Here is an 18,855-nt window from a genome sequence, read left to right as displayed (position 1 = left end):
CCTGATGAAAGCTGTCAATAGCTTTGGAAGACACCTGAAGTCCGTGTGTGGTTTCAGATCTTTGGCAAACTCATCAGAGATGTGAATCTTGACGGTTCAGTTGCTTTATCAGTTACATTAAAGTGATTTAACTTGTTACTCTGTCTTCCTAGCTAAGAGCCCCACTACTACTCAGTCTCCGAAATCTTCTTTTCTGGCGAGCTTGAATCCAAAAACATGGGGAAGATTAAGTGCACAGTCCAACAGCAACAACATTGAACCAGCGCGAACTGCAGGAGTGAGTGGTCTTGCCCGGGCTGCCTCGAAGGACACCATATCCAATAATAGGTAACGTGGGCTGTTACTCTCAGAGTCAAGACATGATTTAGTCAGTCCATGTGTGCCTCGAGCGGAAACCTCTGAGCGAGCGTGAATTGATGCTCAGGAGGGACCTTCAGAGCTCAAGGGGAGACGGTTCTTCTTCTCAAACCTTTCTCCTGGCTTTTCCTGACTCTCGGGCTTGGTGACTGCAGTGCCAGGATGGCCCTCTAGGCCTCTGCTGCTGCGCCACATCCCGGCCCCAACTCAGTTTGGGGTTTTGTTCTGTTCAGACATAAGTTGTGTGCCGCATGGCACGGCACCTGGCTTTACTCTGGGTGCGAGACGGCTGCCGTATTTGTTCTGTCGTGTGATGCCGCCCCAGCTCACTTATTAGAGTAGGGCGCACACTCACCGTGCTGTTTCTCTGCTAAGGTTTCTACGAATCTCAAACGGTTATTTTTAGATTCTGGGCTACCCCCAGCACTGCTAGGTGGGTTATTAGTTGCTCCCTTTGGTCCTGGGGTACCGTCAGTGCTCGAACTCAGGCTTGGCCATGCCAGGAAGGCACAGTCGCCCTTTGATCTCCTTCTTCTGCCCTGGATTTGAGAGGGGGTGGGGAGGATGGGCGGGAGGAAGAGAGGGAGTATGGGGAGCAGGAGTGAGGAGGGGGAGGGAGAGGGAGAAAGTTCTATTCTTGGGAGTGGAACCATGGGCCAGAGCAATCGCACAGTGGCTGAGGGGCTTGCCATGCGGTCCCTGACGCGCCACATGGCCCCTAGCGCAGACCAGGAACAACAAAGTGGAATCTTTAGATTCTAAAGCTCAGTTCTTTTTTAAATATCTTCCGTAGAAACTGCATACCTAACTGTTCTCCCCATTATTGGGTGGAGTAATTGTTTTATTGAGGTTTATAAGAGCTTAATGTATTGTTTAATATATGATCTACCATATTTTCTCCTATTTAGTAGGTTATCTTTTGATTTTGGCCAACCCATGCCCGCCACAACTTTTCAGTTTGGTGTGTTCCCAATGTGTTGTCTCTGCCAGTGGAGTTGTCACTGAAGACATTCCTGAGTTCCACATCCTGGAGTGTTCTCTTGTGTTTTTCTGCATATTTTATAGATTATAGTCTAAGCTTAAGGGCTTTAGTCCACCTTAACTTTTGTGGGTATTGTGAGATACAAACCCAGCCTAATTATTTCCCATGTGATTATCCCGTTCTCCCAGCACCATTTGCTGAAAGTCTTTCCTAACGCTCCTTCGTCATATATTAGCTGTCCATCAGTCTGAAGGTTTCTGTAAGTCCAAGGCTAGTAATCTGAGAGTCTGATACGAACGACTTTGCTAGTTTCCTGAGATGTTAGTTGTTGTTACTTTTTGCCTTTTGTTGGGAGACCATTCAGTAGCCCTCCCACCATTGCCTTTGGTACAACAGATGTGTTGATTGTGCTTGTCTGAGATGGTTGTTTCCTTCACTTTACAGGCTAGAGGATTCTTGGAGGTTCTTTTATTCAGTTTTGTGCATCTATCTGACGACAGATTTGTGTTCATGGGCGCATTTACTAAAGCCGTTAAAGTCCCACGTTAGCTGGCCTGGGCTTCAGTTTGCTGGTGTCCAGCAGTGGATGGGGCATCAGTCCGGCCAGCTCGGCGGCCATGGGCCTGCGAACCCAGTCACAGTTGCCTAGGAAGCTGCTCTCTCTCCAGAGCCCCTGGGGAGTTTTTGCAGGTGTCCGTGCCAGGTTGCAGATGACTTCTGCTCACTGGCCTTGATGGGTAGAGCTGACCTCTGACTGCTTCCAGTTGAACCTCAGAGAGCAGCTGTCCCCTCCCTCTGACCCGGGAGTCACCGTGCACTGCCTGGTGGCTTGTGCCAGTTCCTGGCTCCCCACACAGTGAGTGCGGGCAGAGCGCACTACCGTGGGGCCTCTGGGCATGGTGTCCTCCGCCGAAGGTGTGCCGTCTGGCACACGCTGGGCAAACTTCCTTTGGTTCTGGCTGGAGTGCAAGCCTGTCAATAAACAGCTCAGAAACGGTGGGGTGAGGCCCAGTGGCCCCGAGAGGGTAGAGCAGACTGCGTCCTGTTGGAGAGGTCCACCTTGGAAATGGCAGTGCCCACCCAGGCCTTTCAGACTCTAGAAGCGCCAGTATGAACTTGAAGTTCATTTGTCTGACTGAAACCTGATGATAAACAGCTTTGTAACTGTGTCTCTCCTGGCAATTCAATTAATTTTTTTATTTTAGTTGGAAGTTCCACGTGGGTTGGTATTTCACTTCCAGTACCAACGTTCTGATTCCTTTTCTCTTTCAGCGTTTGCTTTCCCTGACCCCACATATAGGCAGTACTTCTTAATCTCTGAACTTAGGGTTCTGAACTGGAACATCTCTGAGGCAGTGGTGGTTTTTTCTGGTGATTTTCTTCAGCATAACCTGTTGGAGTTGCTGCTGTTCAGTTCTCCTTTCATGCATTCTTTTATAATCTTGTCTACACACAGATTTTGTTTTCAATTTCATGTTTATTAAAACATTGTGATTTACAAAGCTGTACATAATAGTTGTTTGAGACATTCAATGTCCCAACACCACCAGAAGTACTTCCAGGATGACCTTTCCTCCCCCACTCCCCTCCCCCAACTGCTGCCTTAGGCACAGGACAAATTTATCAAATGTATTTCGTATTGCTCCGAGGAAATTCAGAGGAATGGCAATGTAATTATCAGAAAAATATAAAAGTCCATTTATAAGAGTTGCTATATATTTTATCTACATAAGTAGAGAAAGTTAAATAATATTGATTGCCTACCCTTATTTACATAAACAAGTTTTCAACTCTAGTATGTAAATAATTGCATTAGCTTTTATTTTGTAACTCTTACTTTATAATTGTGTTTTGTACGTTCTTGTATTTTGTACAAAATAAATTAATCAAGAGTGAAAAGAACTAAGAAAACGTAAAGGGGAAGGTGCTGTCCTTGCATGCAGCCAAACCAGGTTTGATCCCCAGCACCCCATATGGTCCCCCAGTGCATAGCCAGGAGTGATCCCCAAGCCCAGAGTATAGTCAAGTGTGCCCCCCTCCCCCCGAAAAGAAAGAAAATTTAAAGAGGAAAATCTGAATAGGCCTATGAAAGTACAGTGTTTCATGCTGAGAAAAGGAATATTGAAAAGACTGATGCACATTCAGTCTGAGACGTCAACCCCTTACTGAAAATCTTGGCAATCTGGGAGTCAACATACCTGCCTTAATCTAGTGTAGGGCACCATAATTACAATGAGTGAATGCCATACTCAGTGCCAGGTGCTGAGAAGTTACTCCTGTGCTTTACAGAAGCTCTTTTAATGATTCTTGTAAAACTGGTTTCCAGGCTGTGAATTCTTTCAACTGTGGCCCTGTAACGTTCCTTCAGATCTGAGTGATAATCTAGCCGGATAGAGTGTTCTTGGGGGTTGAGTTTTTGTGCCATGTCCCTGCATTCTCTTTGGGGTCTCGTTTGTATATGAGTTGCTTTGTTGATCTTGCTGCTCTCAGTATTCTGTGTCTGCAGAGATTTTCATTGTGAGTCTTGGAGTTTTCTAGTTGGGTCTGTTTTTTTCTGGAACCCTTCCGGCCTCTTAGATCTTGGTGTCTGTAATCCTGTCACTGTCATCCCATTGCTCATTGATTTGTTCGAGCGGACACCAGTAACATCTCTCATTGAGAGACTTACTGTTACTGTTTTTGGCATATCCAATACGCACGGGTAGCTTGCCAGGCTCTGCCGTGCAGGCTCCATACTCTCAGTAGCTTGCCGGGCTCTCCGAGAGGGACAGAGGAATTGAACTCGGGTTGGCCGCGTGAAAGGCGAAAGCCCAACCACTGTGCTATCACTCCAGCCCCTCAAGTCTAGGAAATTCCTGTCTCATTTCCTTAAATAATGTCCTTTCCTCTAATTTGCCCTCCTGTTCTGTAGGTTCTCTGATGATTCTGATACTTTTCCGTGAGCTCATCTCCTACTTCTAGTAGGCTGTTTCCCACCTCCTGTTGTTTTCTAGCAGTTTCCTTCATCTCATCTTGGAGCTCCTTGATCTTGCTCAACTGCTGTTAATCTGCTATTCAGAACTATTGAGTGTTTTAAATCATCTGCCACACTTCGCTTCTGCTTAGAGTTGTCTCCTTGCAGCGCTTACTCTTTCTACTGTGCCTCTGCTCTGCTGACTATCTGTGCTATTGTTTCTTTGGTCTCATTAAATGTCCTCACAGGTGTCAACTAAAGTCATTGAGGATTTATTGAGCTAGTTGGTGCTGTTGAGCCCCCCGCTGTGGTGTTTCCGCTCACGGAGCTTGGTGGGCTTCTCCACATATGCCCCATCAGGCTTGCTGTGCTCCTACTGGGATGGTGTGGTGATGTGCGGAGTCTGGAGAGCTGGCTGCCTTGCTATGGTGTGAGGGCTACCAGAAGGGAGGGGATCCACCCCGTCCTCTCCCCTGTAGACAGACAGACATACATACACACACACAGGTCTAGAAAGGCCACAGAGTCGTTGACCAGGCAATGATCTGCCAGGGGTGGTGGGGTGGTGGTGTGCAGCGTTCAGGAGTGGGAGGGCTGGATGTCTTGCTGTGGTGGAGTTCTGTGGGGGGCTGCCCAACCTCTACACACAGATTTTTAATGTCTCCTGTTTCCTTGTTTCAGGGAAAAAATTAAAGGTTGGATTAAGGAGCAGGCGCATAAATTTGTAGAGCGTTACTTCAGTTCAGAGAATATGGATGGAAGTAACCCTGCACTGAATGTTCTTCAGAGACTTTGTGCTGCAACTGAACAACTCAACCTCCAGGTACCGTGTCTGCATCCTGCGTGTCTCATCCCATCTGGGCGCACATCGTCCATCGTGCTCTGTGGACCCTCGCCAACGCTCACCTTCCAGATGGAACTGTTCTGTAGAGATTGTCGTTTTGATCAGAACATTACCATTAGTACTGACATGTCTTAATTTGTCCCTGGGCTTGAGTGGTTCATTATTTTATTAAAAATACAAGGAATTTCATCTTTGATTTTTCATTTTCTCATGTTCCTTGGTAGCAAAATCTTATAAATGTCCCTCAAGCAAGTTTTATGTTATCTTAGTCTTTACTGTTGATGGGGCTCTCTTCCCTCATGATCTTTGTGGCTACAAGCTTAATTTAAGCATTTTATATTTCACCTGATTCTTAGTCTTTTCGTATTTGATGTGCTTTGAGTAATTTTAGTAGTATGTTTTCAAGAAATTTATTTGTTTAGACTTTGAATTTATGTAATGCCATGTATTCTTGTTTGTATTCTGGTATTTTCCTAATTCCTCTTGTATTTTATTTTTCTATTTTCTATTAATACGGATATTGGGTGTTTATGTGTATGTGTAAGATCATGCTTTGTAAAGATAAGATCTGCACGAATGCACTCCCTTTAAAAAAGCATCAGGAATGTGGAGGGTGCATTGGAATCGCTCAGATAATATAGAAAGATTGTTTTGTTATTCTTCCAGGTGGATGGTGGAGCTGAGTGCCTTGTAGAAATCCGTAGCATAGTCTCAGAGTCAGATGTTTCATCATTTGAAATACAGCATAGTGGATTTGTGAAGCAGCTGTTACTTTATTTGACATCTAAAAGTGAAAAGGATGCTGTGAGCAGAGAGATCAGATTAAAAAGATTTCTTCATGTATTTTTTTCTTCTCCAGTAAGTAATCTAAAATTCCTTCTGTATCTTATAAAATTTATTGTTCAGCTTTGTTAATATTTTGATCCTAGTGGCAGTTTCTAATAAACATTGATCAGGATGCTAAGGGTAAAGCTTTTAACTTGCGTACTTTTAGCTCAATTGTTTTGTCTTCTGTGTAGTAAATATTACGTTTAAGTAGTAAAATAATTTGGAGCCAGAACGGTCGTATTTGCTCTTGCACATGGGCATTTGACTTTCACATGGCTGACCCTGGTTCACTCCTCAGCATCCTATATGCCCCCTGAGTACCACCAGGAGTAATCCCTGAGCAATGTCGGGTGTGACCCAAAAAGCCAAAACAAGTAAAATAATTAAAGCACATGCCAAGCCAGAGAAATAGTGCAGGGATTAAGGTGCTTCAGGCGGATCCCTTGGGTTCAATTCCTGGAATCCTGGAACCCTGACCATTGCAGGAATGATCCCTGAGGACAAAGGCAAGCGTGAGTCCTGAGCACTGAGTAGGTGTGGCTCCCGCAAAACAGAAGCCCATGCCACAGTTTCCTTGGCTCATGTATTTAGTCTTTGGTTTGGGGGCCACACCTGGCGATGTTTAAGATTTTGCATTCAGGAATTACTCTGGTGATGCTCAGTGCACCATATGGGATGCCGGGGATCGAATCCAGGTCTGGCATGTGGAAGACAGAACACCTTACCTGCTATCCTATCACTCTCCCACCACCTTCCCTATTTTTTCTTGCAAGACAAGTCTCATTAGTAAATAGATTTCATTCTCTATACACCAAATTCTCTGCACTATATTTCTTAGAAAATAAAATTGAGTACAACGGCATAAGAAAGACGTGTTTCTGATTTCTTCATAAAACAATGCCAACATCCCTTTCGTGGGCTGCTAAATTACCACTTACAATGTGGATAACCATCTTCAGTAGGTTGAGAGTAAAATAGTTACTGTCTGCTTTTGAGTATATTTTTAACATGATATTCTTGTTTACCACTGCTTAAGAGGACGCATCCCTAGGGAAGTTTCCAAATCATTTGTGTAATCAGGCTAAGGATAGCTCTCCTGTATTTGTAAAACTCCTCCTTGCCTTCTCGTCATTCGCAGGCATTTGAGCACTGCTTATTCTAACTGAACGCTTTTCCCTAGAGCCGGCGACTCATTAGAAGTGTAACAACATTGATTATAATTTTATTTCATGTTTAGGATTGTGTACAGGTTATAATTTCTTACTGGAACTCCTTGGGCTGGATGAAGGTTGCAGTTTCTATGGTACATTATCATATAATACCGCATAAATGACCTAATACTCTTAAGGTTGTTCTCAGTAGCATTATACTCACATCACATATTTTTGCAGCAAAACATGGCTATATCTACCAAATAGAGCTTTCAGAGAGTGAAAGACGGACCAAAAATACTCAGGTCTTAAGGTTTGACCGTCAGTCGTGTTATCTTTCCAAGCTCTGGGATTTATGAAAATTACATATCGTGGTTTAGAAACATTGTTCCAAGTAGTTGTGTAAAAAAAGTAAAGGTGTGAAGTGTTTTCCGAAGTTGTTGCTCACTTTTTTTTTCTTTTTGTCATTTATATAACTAGCTTCCTGGAGAAGAGCCCATTGGAAGAGTAGAACCAATGGGTAACGCACCTTTGTTGGCATTAGTTCACAAGATGAACAACTGCCTCAGCCAAATGGAACAGTTTCCTGTCAAAGTACATGACTTCCCCAGTGGAAATGGGACAGGAGGCAGGTAAGGATCACTGCCTAGGTATGGCCTTACCATTCATTGGAGTTTGTACTTAATTTTGTTGAGGTAAAGTGGCAAATGGTAACTTTGTGGCTTGCTTAAATGTATTTACTGTAAAGAAATTATAGAGTAAATCAGATTCCACTTGCATTATGTACTTTAACTATGATGTTTAACAAAAATACATCCCTGTTAATTACTTTTCTTTGAATATACTTTGAAGAATTTTGGGGACCCAGTGCTACAGAATGCAGTACAAAACTTAATGGTAGATTTTGTTGAACGTTATAGGGTTCCTTGGAATGTTAGGAATAGAAGCCTGGAATATAACCAAACTGGTTTGGTTTTAAAGTATACAATTTGGAGCTGGGGGGTGGAGCTCAGTATTAAAGCTTTTCCTGCACGTGTGAGGCCTTGTGTCTGCTCCCCAGTATTTCTAAGTAAGAATTATTTAAAATTAAAGGAAAGAGCCAGTTTGACATTGTAGAAGCATTTGAAATTTAGATGAAGTGATTATTGCAGAGTAGGATTGTAAAAGGACATTTTTAATTTTGCTTGAGAAAACAGTGGGTCTTTATCCAAACTATATGAAATAAGTATGTTTCCTTAAGTATATGTCAAATGTAATGGGCTATTCTCTCACAGACTTACTTGCATGCTTTATGTAATCTGTAACTGCTTTTCAGATTATATCTTACTCTCAAGAAATGAGTAATTAAACGTCTTCAGGTTTAGGCTGATGTCGCTATTAAATTGCTTTGTTTCAAAGCAATAGATAATTTATTTTTAAGGTTTTTAAGAAGTACTTTTGCAGCTAAAATCTTTGAAAAAATTGAGGTTTTTTTAATTTTAAGAAACAAGATTGAAAGATGATAGATGCAGGAGGCTCATGGTTGAGGAAATTTTACTGCAGATAATTAAATCTTGGTGATGAGGTATTTCTGCGCAAAGGGTTTGTCGGAAGGATAGATATCAAAACATTGGTTTCAGGTTTTCATATGCGCTTATACATACACTATAGTCTTAAACAGTTTCATTAAGACACCTTGGTATATAATGTAGTTTTCAAGTGCACAGCATTGTAATTCAACAGCTCTCTACATTCTTTCTTGATCGCCACCTGAAGTCTGGTTTCCATCCATCCATCACCACACAGATGACCTTTTAACTGATTGTAGCTCTCCGTGTTCTCAAGCTTTCTGATATTCTCAGTATTAACCATCAGCCTGTTCGCTTTCAGAGCTTTGTTAATTGCTTTCCTCATATTCTAAATATGAGGGAAGTATAATGGTGCTTTTCTCTGACTTATTTCACTTGACTAAATGCACTGAGTGGGGCCAGAGCCATAGCACAGTGGGTAAGGCATTTCCCTTGCTCGAGAGGCCAGGTTCGATCCCCGGCATCCCATATGGCTCCCCCAGCACCACCAGGAGCGCAGAGCCTGGAGTAACCCCTGTGCATTGCTGAGTGTGACCCAAAAAGCTCCCTGCCCCCCAGTAAAGAAGACCCTAAGGTCCATTCATCCATGGTGGTTGCAAGTGGCATCATTTTTTCTTTTCAGATAGCTAGCTAGCATTCGTGTGTTGGGGGGGGAGGGAGAGGGAGAGAACTTTATCCACTCATTTGACAATAGAGAATGAAGATTGTTTCCACATTCATCCATGGTGGTTGCAAGTGGCATCATTTTTTCTTTTCAGATAGCTAGCTAGCGTGTGTGTGTGTGTGTGTGTGTGTGTGTGTGTGTGTGTGTGTGTGTGTGTGAAGGGGGGGAGGGAGAGGGAGAGAACTTTATCTACTCATTTGACAATAGAGAATGAAGATTGTTTCCACATATTGGCTATGTAATTCTACGACAAACATTTGGTTGCATATTTTCTAATTAATGCTTTTGTATTCCTTGGAGAGAGAGAGATACACACATATACATATGTGTACATCCCTTTTTATTTATACTCTTAATAAGAAATGTGAATTGCTTTCTTACACAATTGGTAAGTAATTTTTTACTTTGTGTTAATAAATGTAGATTGTATTTGCTTATGTTTAATGTTTGTTGATTTTGAAAATAATAGAATAACTTTTTTTCATAAATTATCTTGAGCTTTTCTCTCAACAGAGGATCACAGGCTTTAAAATTTTTTAACACGCATCAGTTAAAATGCCAGTTACAAAGACATCCAGACTGTGCGAATGTGAAGCAGTGGAAGGGTGGACCTGTCAAGATCGACCCTCTGGCTTTGGTGCAAGCTATTGAGAGATACCTTGTAGTTAGAGGTAATTTCCATGCGTGTACCTTGTGTGTGCATTAATGTATCTGGGGGGAAACGCACTATAGCACTGTCGTCCCTTGTTCATCGATTTGCTCAAGCGGGCACCAGTAAAATCTCCATTGTGATCTCCATTGTGAGACTTGTTGCATATCCTCACCAGGGTCCACTTCCCTCCACTGTGCCTGCCTGCATCACATCACCCCCCCCCCCCCGCCCGACACATTTCATTAATGTAATACATATCTATTGGCTTATTTTAGGCTTTGTGGTTTACACAGCTGCTATGAGGGAACATCCTGGCACCGAGCCCTCCACCAGGGTCCGCTTCCCTCAACCACTGGCCAGGGTCTCCCTCCCTTCCTGGGGTCAGCTTCCTGCTGAAGATCACTTCTCAATTTCAGTTGCCTTTGGGCGCTTCATCTTCCCCTCCTGCACTGTGAAACTGTTGTCCCATTGGTCATCGATTTGCTCGAACGGGCACCAGTAACGTCTCCATTGTGAGACATTGTTACTGTTTTTGGCATATTGAATACGCTACAGGTAGCTTGCCAGGTTCTGTCGTGGGGGCAGGATACTCTCAGTAGTTTGCCGGGTTCTCCGAGAGGGATGGAGGAATCGAATCCAGTGGGCCGTGTGCAAGGCAAATGCCCTACCTGCTATGCTATCGCTCCAGTCCTGGGGAGAAATAATACTAAAAAATCTAAACGTTATTTACTTGCTTATTACCATGTGTGTTAGAGCAGGAGGAACTTGTATTCTTATCAGTTTTATGTGTAGTGTGCGAAAATACTTTAACTTTATAAAAATTGACTAATTTTTCTGCTTTCTGTATCAAAGTATGTAGTGTACTAATTTTTCTAAGATGACAGTAGTGTAGTATGTATCTCAGCACAGTGGGTAGGGCATTTGTGTTGCACGCGGTCGACCCGGGTTCAATTCCTCTGTCCCTCTCAGAGAGCCCAGCAAGCTACTGAGAGTATCCCGCCCTCACGGCAGAGCCTGGCTCACTACCCGTGGCGTATTCGATATGCCAGAAACAGTAACAAGTCTCACGATAGAGATGTTAGTGGTGCCCACTCGAGCAAATCAATGAACGACGGAACGACCGTGCTACAGTAGTATGTATGGGCTAAATTGACTTTGCTGCCTAATGTCGCTTGGAACTCAGTGGTGTTCTTGTGCTTTTAGGGTATGGAAGAGTGAGAGAAGATGATGAAGACAGTGATGATGACGGCTCTGATGAGGAAATAGATGAGTCTCTGGTAAGGTACTATTCCCGCCACGTTGTGCGGCTAAGGTTCAGGGGCAGAGGTTTAAATGGGTTTTGTTTTGCTTCGTTCAGGCTGCTCAGTTCTTAAATTCCGGAAACGTAAGACACAGACTTCAGTTCTACATCGGAGAACATTTGCTCCCATACAACATGACGGTGTACCAGGCAGTGCGGCAGTTCAGTATTCAGGCCGAGGATGAGCGGGAGTCCACGGATGACGAGAGCAATCCTCTGGGAAGAGCTGGTATTTGGACAAAGACACATACGATATGGCAAGTCTGAAAACGGCTTTCTTTGCCTTTTTGGGTTTTAGTACTTTTTGTGTATTTTGAAATTCATCATAATCATTTTATTACTAAAAGCTGCATCACATAATTTCTCTGGTGTGTGTACACATGCCTGTGTGTGCGTTTTCCTCCCTAATTAAGCCTCTCAAATACGTATTCATGGGTAGTAATCTTAGTTGTTTTTCCTGTCCTAAACATTTCAGTTTTTCATCATTCGTAGGGGGTAGGGGTCTCTTCTGGCAGAACTCAGGGAATCATACACGATGCCAGAGATCATACTCTGGGTCAGCTGCATGCAAGGCAAGTGCCATACCCGCCTGACTCTCGCTCCAGCCCCACCCTCACATCAGGTTTTTAAATGAGACAAAAATTTGTTCCTTTTTAGTGATTCAAAATTTGGTGTCTCTTGAGTTCTCAGGTGCAACTGATCAGCGTCTTGTTGTATTTGAGAAAGATTATATTTATGATTTCCCACTCCCCCCCATAGAAATCACTCCCGCTCGTGTTTGAAGTTGATACTTGGCTCTTGCCAGGCCCATACCTTACCACTTGAGTTGACTCCCTAGTTTCACTAATTTTCTTTAAAGCAAGCCACTTTCCCAGAATCCTTAGAATTTTTCACTGACCCCTTCTGGACCAAAGGTCTCTTACAGAAAAAGTGCCGGTGTTGATTTTAACTCTGGATTAATAGCAAGAGAAGCTAGACCTCACAGTTGGTTCCGGTAGCTCTGGTACTTGTGGCTTGCATGGCATTAAGGAAGTTGTGATGGTAAAGTTCTACTTTTGATTAACTACTTCTTTTTGATAGGTACAAGCCTGTGAGAGAGGATGAAGAAAGTAATAAAGATTGTGTTGGTGGTAAAAGAGGAAGAGCCCAGACAGCTCCAACAAAAACTTCCCCAAGAAATGCAAAAAAGCATGATGAGCTTTGGCATGGTGAGTCAGTCTTTGAAGAGAAACAGCTGTGGGCAACAGACTTCCTGTTTAAATGGATTTAGAGTAGTAATTGATGCCTATTCAGAATATAAACTTGGGGGGAGAGGGATTGACGTTAATAAAAACTTCTCATTGCAAACCTTTGACTTAATGTCCAGAGAAGAAATGAAGTATTTGCAAATTTTAATTTTCAAAGAGTGAAAAAGTCATTTCCTTCCTCAAAGAACTCATGTTTTCACTCATCAATTGAGAATGTTCACTAAAGAAGGTGGTCACCAGGAGGTCTGTCCCCCTGGCAGTGTCACTCCATTGTTGTGTAACCTGACAGGGGAGAAATAAAACTTGTTGGGTAACTACAATGACTCCCAGTTGATGTTTTGTTATTTTCATGTAGTTTCATGTTCTTACTCATAACTCCTTTGTCCATTTTAATTTTTAGTGTGATGATAGTGCTGTGATTTCCAAACATCAGTTAATGAAATTTTCCCAAGTCCTTCAAAATAAGGGCATTGTAGCAGAATTCTTCTTTTCCATAAACCGAGACCAGGTTTTCAAAAGGGTCTTTATTTTGAGATTGTTTTTGGTGTTAAAATTACCTTTTCATGCAGTAGCAGTTATTTTTTGTTTGTTTTGGGCCTTCCCAGTGGTGCTGGAGGCCACGTTGTGCTGAGTATTGAACCCAGAGCCCGTGTGTGCCAAGTATGCGCTTCAGCCCTTCGAACTCTAGCCCCAAGTGTTGAGGTTTTAATTTCCTTGCTCAGTAAAGTAAATGGAAAATTTTCAGTTACTCAATTTTGTTTCATTTTTAATAATGAAATTTTTTTTAAATAGTAGATTTTAATTGAAATCTACACAGAAATCTATTTCTCCTGTGCTGAGGTTTAGACTGAATAACCAAATCTATTATCTGATTTATAATTGGGGTATTAAATCACTATTACATGGCTTTTTAAGTTTGGGCTTTTTTTGGCCCCACTTGGAGGTCTTCAGAATCTCTTGATAGCTGTTTTAATCTATGTATGTGAAATTTTTGTGATAGTTGCCTTAAATTTAAGGATTTTTAAGACAAATGCCCTTTATTAGCCATTGTATTGTTGTGAAGACTAAATGCAAGTGAATCTTACTTCTCCTCTTAACTTGGGAATAGGTGAGCAGGAACATAAAATTTTTGTAAGTTGGGTTATGTCTGTATGTGATAGAGCAGTGGGGGAAGGCTCATGCCATCGTTAGTAATAGGATGCGAGCACTAAATCTTTACTCGGCTCTCTTTTCGATGTGATAAGATGGCACTGCCCACTGCCTTAGCCCCTCTAACTTGGACCAAAACTACTTTGATCTTTTGTCTTCTAGATGGAGTATGTCCATCAGTGTCAAATCCTTTAGAAGTTTATCTTATACCCACGGCGCCTGAAAATATAACTTTTGAAGACCCGTCATTAGATGTGATTCTCCTCTTAAGAGTTCTACATGCTATCAGTCGATACTGGTATTATTTGTATGATGTGAGTAATGTCTCCTTAGATTTCACATGATACGTAGTGTTTGTGACATGTTTTCCTTTTCTGTTAAGAAGATGCATAAGGGTGAATCAGACAGGAAGAAGGGTTCACCTCAGTCTGCTTCTCTAGTGAAGTATAAGGTGCTCAGCAGTGGGAATTTGTCTCCCACATTTTACCGTGGCCTACATGGGCCAGTTCTCTTGGCACACTTTTAAAATACTGTGTTGTTGGGGCTGGAGCAATAATAGCACAGTGGGTAGAACGTTTGCCTTGCACTCGGCTGACCCGGGTTCGATTCCCAGCATCCCGTATGATTCCCCCGAGCACCGCCAGGAGTAATTCCTGAGTGCATAGCCAGGAGGAACCCCTGAGCATCGCTGGGTGTGACCCAAAAAGGAAAAAAAAAATACTGTGTTGCAAATTTGTTTAAATTAAGCTACAATCTGGAAATTGAACATCAGTTTCTTTGGGTACATTTCATCAAATGTTCATTTATCTTTGTAAGATGCGTGTTAAGTTTAAAAAATGATGAAAGTGGAATGTTATCTCTGATGCTTGCATATTGTGGGAAGTGATGAATTTGATTATGCATGAAACACGAGCTATTTCAGGGACTACCACTGTCAGGTGGAGTGTTAAAGAAATGGCCGATAGAATTTAATGTTTACTCTATACTTTTTTTTCCTTCACAGAATGCAGTATGTAAGGAGATTATTCCAACTAATGAATTTATTAATAGTAAGTTGACAGCAAAGGCAAATAGGCAGCTTCAAGATCCTTTAGTAATCATGACAGGAAACATCCCAACATGGCTTACTGAACTAGGAAAAACCTGGTAAGACCATTATTTTGATTCTGGTTCTCTTTCAGAGTGTTAACCTGTTTTCTTGATCTTTATGTTTTGTTACAAAAAGTCTACAGTGTACCTCTTGGACTTTAGTAACGGTGTCACATTAATCACAGCTTGGTCAGGAATGTATTTTTAGGAGCCAGAGAGATAGTATAGCACAGGTAAGGCACTTAATTTGCTTGCAGCTGACCTGGGTTGTTCGGAGTAAGGAGTAGGCAAGGGGCTTTGCTGGGTGTGGCTCAAAAGTTGTCACTGTAATGGTAGAGAGATCATTCATCCAGCTGAGCCTGGTTTGCATGTGGGAAGTCTGGGTTCAGTTTCTGGCACTGCATTGTCCCCTGAGCACAGAACCAGGATTAGTCCCTGAACATCACTGGAAATGGCCTCAAAACAAAGAGTGTAGTTTTATTCTCCAAGCAGATTAGACAAGTTATAGTGTAAAATTGTACACTCAAGGACATTAGAGAAAATCTTTTGTCCTAATAAGTTGTAAATTAGAATCTAAAACGCATGTTTGGTTTATTATCATCTTGAGTGTGTTTGGGTGGTTTATTATCTGAGTATGTTTGAGTATGAGTGTTTCCCAAAGTGGGTGATAACCACCCCCTGGGGAGCACAGCAGTGATCCAGGGGAAAGTAGTAGCCTCTGGTGAAATTGGAGGATGTTGGAATACTTTCTGTTTGTTCACTTAGTATAAGTAGATTTCCAGTGAGGTTGCTGAGAGATCTTTTTGTTCTTAAAGGGCATAGTAGGCCAAATAAGCTTAGGAGTCTCTGGTCTAGACCTGCATTCCTAAAAACAACACTAGCCAGTAGTAACCATTAGCCAAGAGTTGCCATTCACTTGTATCTGAGTAAAATTAAGTGAGAAATTGAGATTTTTAGTCAAACTACCCCAATCTTCACCTGGCTGCCTAGGTTGGACAGAACAAACTTGGAACATTTTGAGCATCATAAAACATTTCTTGGCAGCTCTGTGTCAGGAATTGCCAAAATCAGACATCAAGAGGTGGTAACATCTTTGTTAATAAAGAATTTGTTCTTTGAAAATTAACAATTTCCCTTTAGTAGCTTGAATATCTTAAGGATGCCAAAGCTTAGAGGGAACCCCTGAGCTAGATACTCTCTCACTGTTACATGTGGCAGAGTTAGGCTAGAGGTACTAAATTATTATTATTTACTTTGCCACATCTGTGCTCAGAGCTTACTCCAGTGGGCTTTGGGGACCACATGGGATGCCGAAGATTGAGCATATGCTGGCCAAGTGCAAGGCAGACTCCCTACCTGCGGACTATTGTTTCAGCCTCAGTGTCACTAACATTTTAAGCTTTGAGTCTTTATTGGTTATGTTGGGTTAAAGATAATCTTTTTTGCGCTCTCTTTTTTTTTTGGGGGGGGGTCACACCCAGCATTGCTCAGGGGTTACTTCTAGCTCAGCACTGAGGAATCACTTCTGACAGTGCTCGTGGGGGTGGTGAGGGGGGTTGGGGGTATACTATCCCTCTGGCCCAATTAAAGATACCTTTGAACGACTTGATTTCAAGTATAGAGTTTGATATATTTCACAATGCAAGATTACTCGGTACATTACTCTGTTAGAAATTTAATACCAAAATGTATGTAAATTCTTGAAATCTGATTTGCCTTGTCTTACTTTGTTAGAATTATTTGTGTGTGTCATGTAAAAGTTGTTTCTAATATTTTTTAGTGGTTTCTGATTCACTTCAATTTTTTTCACCTCTTTACAGCCCATTTTTCTTCCCTTTTGATACCCGGCAAATGCTATTTTATGTAACTGCATTTGATCGGGATCGAGCAATGCAAAGATTACTTGATACCAACCCAGAAATCAACCAGTCTGATTCTCAAGATAGCAGAGTTGCTCCAAGATTGGATAGGAAAAAAGTAAGTACATACAGACCCCACCCTTTAACCTGACCCACAGTATTTGAAGATAAGTCAAACTGAGTTTTCCAGAATTGGGGAAAATAAGAATGTCGTCCATCTAAAGCATGTTACCAGTTTAGTCATCAGCATCTCTGCTTATCTTAACTGTTTTAGTCATGTTTTCTTAAATGTTTAGAACTGGCACATTTATGCTTGATCCTCCAAATTAGAGTCTTTCCAAGTTTCTGAAATAACTTTTTCTTTGCTTTTTTTCCCCCTCCATTGCCTTAACTTGATTCAAAAGGAAAATACTATCTTTTTTCCTCTTAATTAGGACCTCAAAATAAAGCCTCCCATTTAAGAAATGGGTCGAGTTAATCAACTCTATTTCGTTCCCTTAGCAGAATCAATTCTAGTTAGGAAAAAAATTTATAAAACCTTTGCGCATTTCTTATCCCTCAGCCCTTAACAGCAAACAAATAGAAAAACATACATTGCTGTCCTGTTTTTCTTTGTATAATTAGGATTCCCTAATGATGTGGTAGAATTCGGACAGTTAGCAGGATTATTCTCACCCTCATAAACCTCATCCATAGACATTGTAGTGCTGTAGCATCCCTGCCGGTCAGCACCTAGATATTCCATCCCCCATCCCTGTTTTCTGCTAGCTGAAAGCTCCCAGGACTTCAGCCCTGAATTAAACTGATGTTGACAAAAGGTTGCAGCGATTCCCTTCTTCTCCACCTTGAGTCCACCTTGAGTTTTTATTTCCTTATTTTCTAAAAAATGTATTTTAGGCACCACAGCTTACTCTACTCTTAATGATAGGGTTTCATGCATAATAAAGTCCAGCACTGTTCTCCACCCCAGGGTCTGTTTCCCTACACCAGCGTCCCCTCCTTCCTCATCCAGTCTCCCCCTTACGCTTCCTCCTCCTCCTCCTCCACTCCTTATGGCAACCTTCCAGCTTCTCAGTTTCTCTTGCTCTGCATTCAACCCACTTAAAGGTTGGGTTGTCTCTCTCCCCCCCCCCCCAACTCCCCCAGTATCCCACGTGTGAGAGGAATTATTCTCTACCTGTCCCTCTCCTTCTGACTACACTTAGCATGATACTCTGCATAGCAGCACATTACATGATTTCATCCTTTCTTGTAGCCAAGTAGTATCGTGTGTATGTCCTGTAGTTTCCTTATCCAGTCATCTGTTCTTGGACACTGGGTTACTTCCAGATTTGGGCTATTGTGAATAGTGCTGCAGTGAACATAGGAGTACAAATGCCTTCTGAATGTTCTCAATATTTCTTTCATGTCTAATTTCTGTGGCAAAGATTTTCAGTACTGTATCGAAGAGTCAACTTGAGGATTTTGAATTTCCCTTTGGCTCAAGATTAATTCTTATATTTATGCATAGCTTTATTCTGAGTATACCAGAATAGTATTGATATTTGTAGAATTGCAGCTAATTCTCAATTTTTTCTGAGGTATGCTTTTATGCAACTACTTTTTCTTTTTTGCACTTTTTGGATCATACCTGGCGATGCGCAGGGGTTACTTCTGGCTTTGCACTCAGGAATTACTCCTAGCAGTGCTCAAGGGATCATATGGGATGCTGGGAACCAAACCCAGGTCAGCCACATACAAGGCAAACGCCCTACCCACTGTGCTATCACTCTAGTCCCCCACAAATACATTCTTAACAAGCAGTTTTACACTTGAGGAAATGCCGTGTGTGCTGTTAAAGTGTCAGCATTAACATCTCTCACCTTGCACCGTTTCCTCCTAGCGCACTGTGAACAGAGAGGAACTGCTGAAGCAGGCCGAGTCAGTGATGCAGGATCTCGGCAGCTCCCGGGCCATGTTGGAAATCCAGTATGAAAATGAGGTGAGGGTCTCAACGTGTTGGTTTCTTCTCAGCTTGCCTCATTCTCCTGCTAAAACATCATTAAAATCTCTGGTCCTGTGAAATTCTAAGACAAGTAAACTCAAGATTTGCTCTATTTTCTCTTGGCTGGATTTTTCTGAGTTTCTTCTCACTTTTCAAGGCTTAATTATATCATTATCATCATCATCCCGTTGATCGTCGATTTTCTCAAGTGGTCTCAGTAACGTCTCC

At 42.1% G+C, this 18,855-nt stretch overlaps 1 protein-coding gene across 14 annotated transcripts in view; it reads left to right on the top strand.

Annotated features, from left to right (window-relative positions):
* The window catches only part of TRIP12 (thyroid hormone receptor interactor 12), a 144,132-nt gene that overhangs the window by 112,682 nt on the left and 12,595 nt on the right, over positions 1-18,855 (top strand). For 9 of the 14 annotated variants that reach the window (XM_055120408.1, XM_055120415.1, XM_055120413.1 and 6 more), the window contains 12 exons: positions 153-327; positions 4,974-5,115; positions 5,803-5,994; positions 7,596-7,747; positions 9,846-10,018; positions 11,203-11,276; positions 11,357-11,556; positions 12,380-12,507; positions 13,858-14,009; positions 14,699-14,841; positions 16,605-16,761; positions 18,526-18,624. In XM_055120408.1, the coding sequence (XP_054976383.1) occupies positions 153-327; positions 4,974-5,115; positions 5,803-5,994; positions 7,596-7,747; positions 9,846-10,018; positions 11,203-11,276; positions 11,357-11,556; positions 12,380-12,507; positions 13,858-14,009; positions 14,699-14,841; positions 16,605-16,761; positions 18,526-18,624 (1,787 nt within the window). The remainder of the gene's footprint in view (positions 1-152; positions 328-4,973; positions 5,116-5,802; positions 5,995-7,595; positions 7,748-9,845; positions 10,019-11,202; positions 11,277-11,356; positions 11,557-12,379; positions 12,508-13,857; positions 14,010-14,698; positions 14,842-16,604; positions 16,762-18,525; positions 18,625-18,855) is intronic. The other 5 variants (XM_055120410.1, XM_055120420.1, XM_055120416.1 and 2 more) reach the window with 1 other exon arrangement.

The sequence above is a fragment of the Sorex araneus genome, chromosome X, assembly GCF_027595985.1.
Source record: "Sorex araneus isolate mSorAra2 chromosome X, mSorAra2.pri, whole genome shotgun sequence".
Taxonomy (NCBI): domain Eukaryota; kingdom Metazoa; phylum Chordata; class Mammalia; order Eulipotyphla; family Soricidae; genus Sorex; species Sorex araneus.
Note: the sequence above shows the minus strand (reverse complement) of the source record. Positions and strands in the feature narration are given on the sequence as shown.